At 54.6% G+C, this 10,734-nt stretch overlaps 1 protein-coding gene across 1 annotated transcript in view; it reads left to right on the top strand.

Moving 5' to 3' along the window:
* The window catches only part of SH2D2A (SH2 domain containing 2A), a 10,521-nt gene extending 3,555 nt beyond the window's left edge, over positions 1-6,966 (top strand). The window contains 5 exon segments of the mRNA XM_014540653.1: positions 1,626-1,765; positions 3,339-3,685; positions 3,888-4,199; positions 5,895-6,006; positions 6,009-6,966. Of these exon segments, the coding sequence (XP_014396139.1) occupies positions 1,626-1,765; positions 3,339-3,685; positions 3,888-4,199; positions 5,895-6,006; positions 6,009-6,334 (1,237 nt within the window). The 3' untranslated portion in view covers positions 6,335-6,966.
* Positions 6,967-10,734: the final 3,768 nt, after the last annotated feature.

The following is a 10,734-nucleotide window of genomic DNA, read 5'->3' as shown; positions in this document are numbered from 1 at the left end:
CCCTTCCGCCCTGACCCTCACCCTCACCTGACCAGCGCCCCTTCTCATAGAGCCCGGGCCACCGGGCACTTTCTCCTGCGGGAGGACTGCCCGGCCCCGCTCCTGCCCGCCTCTCCGTGGAGAAGGTGCAGGCTGGGCGGGAATCCCTGAGAGACCAGCCCAGCCAGAGACATGGCTTCTGAGGACCCAGTCAGGCACATGGGGCATTTGTGGGTTTTATTTTGTTTTGTTGTTGTTTTAATTTATTAATTTGAGAGAGAGAGGAAGAGAGAGAAATATCGATTTGTTGTGCCACCCATTCATGCATCCACTGGTTGATTCCTGTATGTGCCCTGACCAGGAATCAACCTGAAACCCTGGTGCCTCAGATGATGCTCCAACCAACTGAGCCACCCGGTCAGGCAGGCCATTTGTTTTGCGTTTTTGTTTTGTTTTTAATTAAAAGATATTTATTGCCCGGCTGGTGTAGCTCAGTGATTGAGCATCGACCCAGGAACCAAGATGTCAGGGGCACATGCCCGGGTTGCAGGCTTGATCCCTAGTAGGGGGCATGCAGGAGGCAGACAACTGATAATGTTTCTCTCTCGTCAGTGTTTCTATCTCTCTATCCCTCTCCCTTCTTCTTTTTCTAAAAATCAATGAAAACATATTTGAGGGGGAAAAAAGATATTTACTGAATACCCAGCATGTACCAGATGCTGCAGGCTCTGGAAATAGAACCATGGACAGACAGATGGTTCCAAACCCACAAAGCTTACTAACCAGCAGCAAAGAGACAAATAATGGGAAACAAGTGTGAGGGTGTGATGAGGGAGGAGAGCTGTGTCAGGAATCACCTCCCTGAGGAAGTTCAGGCAGTTCTGAGGGACCACTCTGTGCCAGGCATTGGTCTGGGGAAATAACAGTAAACAAAACTGACCAAAATATCTCTGCCTACATGGAGCTTGCATTCTAGTGAGAGGAGACAGACAATGAACACAAGGTGTAGGCATGCTCTAACAAGAATCCCCTGCGAGCCCTTGTGGTTTTTGTTGTTGTTGATCCTCACCTGAGGACATTTTTTCAATGGTTTTTAGAGAGTGAAAGGGAGGAGAGACAGAGAGAAACATTGTTATGAGAGAGACACATTGATGAGTTGCCTCCCACATGCAGCAGGGGATCGAGCCTGCAACCGAGGTATGTGCCCTTGACTGGAATCGAACCCAGGACCCTTCAGTCTGTGGGCCAATGCTCTGTCCACTGACCCAAACCAGCTGAGCACTGTGAGCCCTTTGTCTTGAGGCTTCTTATCTTCTGTTGGGCCAGTGGAATCCTAGGGGAGGTCTTAGGAGAGGGTCTCAATAGAATGTTCATTAGCTTTTCAGGTGTGTCCTTCAATATATTGATTCATCAGAATGTGCAGACAGAGGGGTCGGGGGTTAGTTTTACTTTTAACGAACATTATTGAAGAGGGACCAGACCGAGGCTGGTCTGCCCCAGGACAGTCTGGAGTGTGTAAACAATTTGCTCCTAAGTGTCCTTGGTTAGGGAAGATAAAACCTTGTGATTCATTAGCTGGCTGTAAATTGCTCAAAGTGTTTGGCCTTAATTATTTTGTCTCGGTTTCCCTTATTCCACTTTTCAAGGAATTTCCCCAGCTTCTTCCTATCCTGCCACAAGAGGAGGAAGCTATGGAGGGGCAAGTCTGGGGGCAGTGGAGATCAGGAGGTCAGTTTTGACGTGTACAGTTTGAAATGGCCATTCAATGTCCACGTGGAGATGGCAAGTAGGCAGTTGGAATACACGGGTCTGGAGTTTGGGAGAGAGGTCTGGACTGGAGATAAATATTTAGTCATCAGCATGTAGCTGGATTGATTCTAAAGCCTTCAGGAGGGGTGAAATCTCACCCAGGGGTGAGTGTAGATGGAAAAGAAAGGACTACCACATCTTCAGCATTTAGAGTTTGCAGAAATGAGGGAGAACCTACTACGAACATTGAGAAGGAGCAGAGAGAGAGAGAGGAGAAAACCAGGAGTGTGATGGTCTGGAAGCCAAGCAAAAAAAAAAAAAAGCAAGTCAGGGAAGAGCAAGTGCCTAGGGGTCCAGAACTGACCATTGAATTTAGCCAAGAACTCACTGGGGACCTGGGCAAGAATGGTTTCTTGGAGCTTGATTGGAATCAGCTCAAAAAAGTGGGGTTGCTCTGGCTGGTGTGGCTCAGTTGATTGGGTGTCATTTCATGCTCTGCAAGGTTGCTGGTTCGATTCCTGGTCAGGGCACATGCCTGGGTTTCGGGCTCGATCCTCTGTAGGGGGTGTGCAGGAGGCAGCCAATCAATGTTTTGCTCTCACATTGATGTTTCTCTCTCTCTCTCTCTCTAAATATCAATAAAAATATTTTGTTAAAAGTGGGAACTATGCCTTATAGGCAACTCTTGTAGAATTTTGTGAGGAATGGGGGAGACCTGAAGATTCTGGAGCAGTGAGGGGAACCAGCTGGAACTGACAGAGCTGAAGGCAGAACTGTTGGAGACCAACCTCTATGATGGGGTCTCAAAGGGTCTTGTCACTCAAGCTCTTTGGAGTTTGGACTTTATCATGGAGCAAGGGGCAGCCACCGAAGGATTGCTCGGCGAGCTTTTGCAGGCTCACGCACGTAGAGTGCAGAGTGGGCTGAAAGGGCAAGATAACACAGGGGAGGATTTAAGAGGCCTGGACTGTGTGTGGTGGCTGTGGGCAGGGAAAGAAGTGTGCAGATGTAAAAATATTTAGGCAGTGGAAGGAGCAGGGCTGTGTTCCGTCAGATGTGGGCAGGGAGGGGTCAAGGTTGACTCCTAAGATACTGCTATGGCAGGGGGGGAGGGAGGTATTACTTTTTATTCATAAAGGGAATGCTGAGAGAGGAGGAGGAGGGGGCAGGGAATAAGAATTCTGATTTGGATCCATGAAGCCTGCCGCGCCTATACGCCTCCAGATGGAACGTGCACTTGGCGGATTGCAGGAGCACAAGGAAAGCCTATGGCCTGAGCCACCTGGGGGCATCCATGACCCCAGGGCTAAATGCTGAACTAAAAGCACACCTATTGAGGGAGGGAAGCGTCCCACTGTAGGGGTTGTCCCCTCTGAGGCGGTCTCTCGGCCCTAAAACATCTGGCTAATCTCTCCATAAAGTATTCCTCTGGCACCTGCAGAAATAAATGTAGGCACAGCAGTCTTGGAGATCTCTCATGCCAAAAAAATGTTAGGCTAAAGACTTCTCCAGGCTTGTTGCATGTTTACAACCACAGGCACAAACAGAGACCAGCCTGGCCCTGTGCTGCAGGTGAAATTAAGTTTAATGCTAGAGATTGCCGTGACCAGAGCGACCTCCCCGCCCCCCTGTCTCCTTGCCATCCTTGTGCCCTCTTCTTCACCCAGGGAACCCAGGACAGGCCGAATTTCTGTGCCCCTCGCCCCATCCTCCACCTGGACTGGTTTATTTTGTCCTCCTGGATCACCTGCCCGCCCCACCCACTGTCCCTGCTCAACCAAGTCCCTCAAGCCTCTTTTCCCTGCAGACTCCTGAGCCAGCAGGACTTTCCCTAAGGACTGAAGAAGCAGACGCTGCAAGCAAAAGCCAGGACTCACACCCCCAGTATAGCCCAGTCCTCAAAAAGGAGAAGCCCAGAGCCCTCACGCAGAAAGAGGGGGGCAGCGAGCCAAAGGAGGTATTGGGCTGGAGGAACTGGGAGAAGGCGGGGCAGGGGGAGGTGAGGACCCAGGAGACAAAAAGGAGGCATGGCCAGTGAGGAGTGGGGCCACTGGGAGGAGGGGGGGGTCTGCAGAGGGCACGAGCTCTGGGTGGGCTCCTGCCGCGACCCTACCTGGTTGCTCTGACCCACTCTCCTCCCTGGCGTCACTCTCTCCTAGCCCTCCCAGCCGCCTAGACCCAAGCCTCCTGTCCCCGCCAAACCTCTGCTGTCCTCCGAAGCCTACACAAGCCCAGCGCCAAGACTTTGCCGGACCCTGCCCGCCAAGCCCTCCAACCCCATCTACCACGAGCCAGATGAACCCATAGCCTTCTATGCTATGGGCCGGGGCAGCCCTGGGGAAGCCCCCAGCAACATTTACGCCGAGGTGGAGGTGGAGATGGAGGTGCCATCAGGGGGTGAGGGCCCATCGTGCATCCTCTGGCACCCAGTCCTCCGGAAGTGCCGGTCCAGGCCTCTCCCAGGAAGACAGGTAAATGGGGGAGCAGGGAAAAGCTAGATCACAGGAAGGACTTCCTGAAAGCTGGTTTGGGAAGGGTTCAGATTGGATGCCTGGGTCAGGGTGAAGGTCAGCGGTCTGAGGTGAGATGGGGAGGACAGAGTCCAGGCTGCCAGCACTCCTTTTGCAGGCCCAGCGATTGCTCCCGCTCCTCTTCCTGGAGTCACTGGGACCCTTTGCCAAGTCCCCACCCCCTTCCACCTCTCAGCAGTTCATCCCTTCCTAATTCACAGAGAAAACAGAGGCCCCAGCAAGCCCCCGAAGGCCTTCCACACAGAGCCTGTGTTTTGGTTGGTGTCCATCTCACCCAGCTTGTCTTCTTAAACCCACCTGAGTCTGACCCCAACCTGTGCCCCCCCATCCTCTCCTTCCCAGTCTGAACTTGGGCTCCCTCCCCCAGCCTTTATCAGCCTGCCCATCCTGAAGAAGAGACTTGTGCCGTCTCAGATGAGCACATGCCCTCCACCCCACCCCCAGCGCACACTCCCCTCTCCCTTTTCCATCCCTCCACCTCCCCGGTCTTCTCACTGGTCAGTTCAAGTCAGTATGTCATGGGCTGCTCCCACCCCCTCCCGCTGCCCCCTCACCTCAGGCCCTTTCCCACTCTCTCTCCCTGCTGGTGCCCCAGGCTCCCCCCAGCCCTCGGATCTGTTCACACTCACCCACACCCCTGCCACCTGCTGCCATCCTAGAGCTGATGTCACCAGTCCGTGTCTCTATCCAAACTTCTCTTCAGGCTTCTGCTCAACTCCCCAGTGTCCCACGGCCTCTCGAACTCAGCACAGCCAGCACTGCCCCAGCCTTTTCCCCGACTGCTCCCTCCCCAGTGCCCTATCTGGATCAATAACCCTCCAGCCACCCAACCACCCAAGTCAGAATCCTACGGCTCCTTCCACATCTTCCCTTTTCACCCCCATTCCCCTATATCACTGGTTTCTGCTGGGTCTCCTCCCAAATATAGTTTTCCTTTCCCCAGTTTCAAGCCCCATTTCTCTCATCAGGACTTTTCCAAGAGCTTCTTAGCTGGTCTCTAACCACCAGTCTTGCCACTTCTGACCCACTGTACCCCAAGGAAGCCAGAAGGGTCTTTCTAAAACGGCTTCCTGGCCCATGCGGCCCTCCGTACTCGGAGGGAGGGTGCCCCCTCCTCAGCTTGATCGCCCTCCCTCCCAGAACTGGTCATGTTTCTCCAAGTAGCCCAAGTGGTTTCAAGCCTCCTGGGGCTGGCACACGCCAGCCCCTCTGCCCGTACCAACTTCCGGCAAGTACACCCTCCTGCCGCTTGGGACCTTCCTGCTCATCCTACAAGACTAGCTTGCCCTTCTCCTCTGGGAGGACTTCCCTGACCTGACCACAGAGGTGTCCACTGTGTTTTATACACACCTGCCACGCCACTGAGCAGCTGGACACTGGCTTCCCCTTGCCCGGCCGAGTGTGAGTTCCCTGAGGGCAGGGCTGGGACTTACTCCCCTGTTTCCAGAGCACCCAGCACAGTGCCTGGCAGAGCAGGTGCTCAGGACATGTTTGTTGAATGAACGAGAGGGACTTAGCCCTCCTCTGTGCAGGCCAGTGTCTGTTGAGACCAGATGTCTTGGCCTGTGAGGCTGCAGTTAGGCCTAAAAGGCAGAGGGTCGAGGGTGTGCCCTAAGACTGTCCTTCTCTCTCCAGAATCCAGGTGGCCAGCAACTGCATTCCGAGAACTCTGTGGCTGGACAAGGCCCTCCCGTGCCCCGCCAGCCCCTGCCTCTCTGGGGACACAGCCTCCCTCACAACCTAGACAGGAGTTCCAGGACAGAGGAAAGACGTGGCCCTCCCTAGGGCCTCCTCAGGAGCCAGTGTCTGAGCGGAGGGAGGCTAACCTGGAACAGCAGGTCCAGAGAACTTCACACACACCCAGGTGCCCTCCTAAGGAAATGTGGATGGAACAAGGTGATCGATCCAAGCGGGAAAGGACCTCAGCTGTCACCTATTGCAAAGACGGCAAAAATGTGTCACCTTGTATCCCAACTCCAGTCCATTGGTCCTTGCTGCCTAAGGCTCTAAGGCGCTGCCTTGGAAAGGATGTTAAGGTCATATCTGAACTCAGCAGAACAGAGCACCGTGATTGATTAGTGATGTCTGCTATGGGTGAGGGAAGGAAGAGGAGCAGCATTTTTTTTTTCCCTTATTGATCAAGTCCAACTCCCTTGCTGTGCAGATAAGGAAACAAAGCCAGTGGGATGACTTGGCTGAGGTCAAGGACTAGGACCCAGGCCTCCTAAGCCCCTCGTTTAGTGCTGTGTTCCTGACCCCACCTCCACTGTCTTCACAGGAAATGTCAGAACTTTCCTAAGGCAGGAAGTCTGGTGGCTTTCCTGGGTTCCACCGCATTGGGTCCCGGGTGCTGGTTCCCTTCCTCCAGATCCCAGCATAGCCCTGTTATCCTGACAGGTCTGGGCCTCCCACACAGAAGCCCGGAGGTCAGAGGAGCAAATGTGGAACCCACTTCCTTTTAGGGACACACTCACCGCTCCCTCCCAGAGTCCTCAGTATTTGGTGCTCCTCTGAGGATGTGGGCTGGGAGGGCCTGCTGCCTCCCACTGCCCCGGCCTCTCCGCACGGAGTCTGATTTCCTTGGTCCTCTGAGCCTTTGGGTCTGGGCCCTGGTCCAATGCTGCTGCTGTCTGGGGGTTGGTTTGGCGAGAACAGATGTTAGAACTTGTTTGTTGATTCTTGTCTGGCTAATAAATCATCACCAACCACCTCCCCCTACAGCGATGCAGGTACTCCAGGCTCCTTCTGTCTCTGACTCTCCCATGTTGTGGAAGGCAGAGGGGTCAGGGGCTGAGAGACACCTGCGCAAGGGTCACAGATCTGTTGGCAGGAGACACGAGACAAGGGACACAGACCTTTCTCTGGAAAGTATTCCTTCCCTAACTGGGTTGGGCTAGGCAGGCAGCCAGGGCCAGAGGGTGGCTCTATCTCCTGTGGATGCCAGGAGAGAAAGAGGGGCAAGCACAAGACTGGGAAGGGGAGAGTGCACTGCCAGCCTGTGTGTGAGCCCTTAGGCTTGGAGGACGAGCGGCCCCAAGACTCTTTTGTGTCTTCCAAGCAAGGCCAAGACCAAGGCCATCGGCTTCTGCCTCAGTTGGAACCCAGTTCTCTTCCCTTTTGTGAAGCATCCTCTGCCCAGACCCACTTCAGGGCAGCCTCGGCCCCAGGGCAGAACCCGTATTCTGGGCCTCAACCACCTGGAATAATCTGCCCTGGGTCTTATTTTTGTCTCAGACTGGGGGCTCTTTGCGGCAGGATGTCTGCCCCTGGGTTGCCCTCAGGACTCAGAACAGAGACTGCCCCCCACCCACCCCAAAGCCACTCAGGCCCAGGTACTCCAGTGGTCCTGTCTGTGCAGCCTGCTCAAGGCAATCAGTGCCTGTCAGGGCTCCTTCTCCTGCCAGAGGCACAGAAATCCCCTGGCCTAGGTGCTGCAGCCATCACGCCACCCCCAGCCTGGTGCAGGTGCCAGCTCCAGTGACAAGCGAATTCCCCTCCTTTCCACTCCAATGCTAATCAGCTTAAGGAGGAATATGGTTGCTGAGTCAACAGAGCTGGGGTTCCACTTCCTGCTGCCTGTAGGTCTAAACCCCCTCCTGAGCAAGAGGAGAGGGAGGGAGGAAAGGGAGCAGATGGTTTACATACATCAGAGGCCGAAAGTGCAAGGAAGGTCTCAGATTAGACTCAGGGAGTCATCTAGTGGCTGATTCCTTGTAGCAGGGGGAGGAGGCAGAGAAAGGAGTTCGCTGTATAGCAAGAGCTGGACCTCAGAAAGTCAGAAAACTCGCTGTGGCAGGATGGGCAGGTGCTGGGAGGAGGCAGGACTGCCTAGGGACCCACTTGGTGTTTCTGAAGGAGCAAAGCCTGCTAGAGGCGGGCAGAGTGGGACCCAGTGACCCTCCGTCTCCCTCTCCTTCCCGCAGCCTGGGGTGGGCTCACGGAGTGGTGGCGAGAGAATCCAGATGATGGCATCCAAAGCCCTGGGTTCCCGGGGTGGCTCTGTGCTAACTGGCTGCATAACCTTTGCAGGAAACCTTTTCTCTGCGTCTGTCCATTCCCCACATTCCTTTGAAATGGAAGTAATGCCTCCTTATTTGCACACAGGGCTGCTGTACAGCTCAGACAAGACCATCAGAATGAAGGGCTTGGCAGAGCAGGGCTGCTAGGGCTAACAGGGACCTCAGACCCCTGTGACTGACTTCGGTTCAACTAAATAGGAAACTGAGGTCTAGAGAGGGGAAGTGACCGGGAGTTGGACGCAGTCAAGCCCAGATCATGTCATCCCAACCCAGGGCTCTCCCTTAGACCACAGGGCCCCACCCTCCCGAGAGCTCCAGCTGCAGGCCCAGCCCTGAGGACCGAGGTGGTGGGGCCTCCTTCCCCTCACCAAAATCATGACCCCAGCACCATGCTGCTCGCTCACTGCCAAGCTAAGGTCTGAGGCTGTGGTGGGACCTCAGGATGAAGGTAACTTTTATAGGAAAATGAGCTGGAGCCATTGTGCTGAGGGTGGGGGTGGGGGTGGGGTGGGGCATTTCCCTGCTAATCTTCCCATGGCCAGTCCATCCCTCCTCTGCCTTCTCCGGGCAGGGCTTTCTCTGGCACAGCCCACTCTCAGGTCTGAGGGGAGTCTCCCACCCCCAGCTCCAGGTCCCCTTCAGAGCCTGAAGAAAGACCACACCTCCCAGCTCCAGCCCCTTCAGCACCATGGCTGACCCTAACAACTGTCCATATTGTCCTGCTCCTGCCTCCCCTAACCTGCCCCTTTCATCCTATCTACTCCCTCAGCGAAAGCAGAAGACAATCTCAGTAAGGTGTCCTATAATCCTGGCTCAGGGGCGGGGGGTGGGGGGGCGGTGAAAAGAACTCCATAACCTCAGCTATCCCAATTCCACAGCATATCGCTGCCCATGAACCCACTCGTCAGAGGCCCCACCTTCAACCATCTCTCCTGGCCTGAGAACACGGGACCCTACTTGAAAGCTGAGGGAGGAGAGGGTAAAACAGGTGGAAGCAGGTAGCACAGAGCTTCCCAAGCCCACAGAACTGCAACCATTCCCTCCAAGAGACTGTGGCTTCTTGGACAGCAAGCTCAGCACCCAAGGGGAGAAGACCTGGCCAGGTCCCCTCCCCAGGGCCAAAGGCTGTGGGGCAGAAGCTGAAAACCCTGACAGCCTTGCCGTCTCTGTGCAGTTTCTAAGCTGGATCCCTGTGTAGCTCAGCTTCCTAGGCTCTACGGTCCGGTCAATACACTGGAACTGTGCCCCAGTCCCTCCAAAATCTGCCAGCGACTGGGACCCATCTCCGACATTCTCCACCCCTCCTCCCTCTGCCCTCTGGTGGTTGCTGCCTGCCAACTCTAACCAAGTGCCATTCCTTACGCCTCCTCTCTCCCTCATCCCTGTCTTCTCTTTCCTGTTTGTTTACCAGACTTGAGGCTACTACCACCCAGAAGCTGTCAACTTTCTAACCTGTCAAATTTCTCTTGGTGACCAAGAAATTCCACCCACTAAATAAAATGTCATTGTTGACAGAACTAAAAAGTGGCTTTTAAAAAAAGTGGCTTAAAATGACTTTCAGGGAATCAAAGGAGGCGGAAGGCAAAGGGAACCTAAAAAATATCTGGCCTGTCATTCCCAGAAGACACTGGGCTCTCCCGACCTACCATGTCCTGCCTCCCTGCACAGAGCCCTTCCCGCTACATCACGATGCGACCCCAAGAATGAGAAGTTGACTGCAGTCCCAGGAGTATGGCACCGCAGGAGCAGGGCTGCACCTGTAGCATAATGGACACAGGAAAGAGCACTTGACTCCTCAGGATCACAGACAGTTTGGCCCTGTTAAACCTGCCTCACCACCTAAGACACCCAGAGGGGCGATCTCAGTCCCCAGTGCCTCTGTGGATGATGGGAGTGGTGGGGCTAATGCACCGATTTTGACAACTGCAGCCTGAAGGTCCCTGAGGGATCCAAGAGCCCTGTCTGGCTCCAACCCCAAAGTAGGTCAGATTTCAGATAAGTGGGTGGTTTTCCTGTAAGTGATGAAACCCTCCACTGCACTTAATGGCAAACAGACTCAACTTACCCAGCACACAGGACCAGGATGGTGAGAGGCCACACGGCTGCCTCTTCCCTCTCAGCCCCAAGTCCCCACCACACACTTAAACTGCCCCTCTGGCCTTAACCTTCCTGTCACCAGGACTGTCAAAAACCAATTCCTCTGTATATTCCCTGCTCCGAACCTGCAAATGGAGTCAAGCATCTCTGTCCAATCAGTGCTCCTCTGGTTGGCACCCAAGGCCTTTCTTCTCACAGGAGTGTCTTCAATACTCTCTTCCTGTCGGACACCACTGCGGTTAAGCCCCACTGGAGTCCCAGTATCCTCAGCAACACATTTCAGGAAAATCTGCACACAGTTTTGTGACCAGTGCACGCACCTTCCCTCCCTCCGCGCACCCTCCCTGGCAGGGAGGAAC

Source organism: Myotis brandtii, unplaced genomic scaffold (genome assembly GCF_000412655.1).
Source record: "Myotis brandtii unplaced genomic scaffold, ASM41265v1 scaffold250, whole genome shotgun sequence".
In the NCBI taxonomy this organism is placed as follows: Eukaryota; Metazoa; Chordata; class Mammalia; order Chiroptera; family Vespertilionidae; genus Myotis; species Myotis brandtii.
Note: the sequence above shows the minus strand (reverse complement) of the source record. Positions and strands in the feature narration are given on the sequence as shown.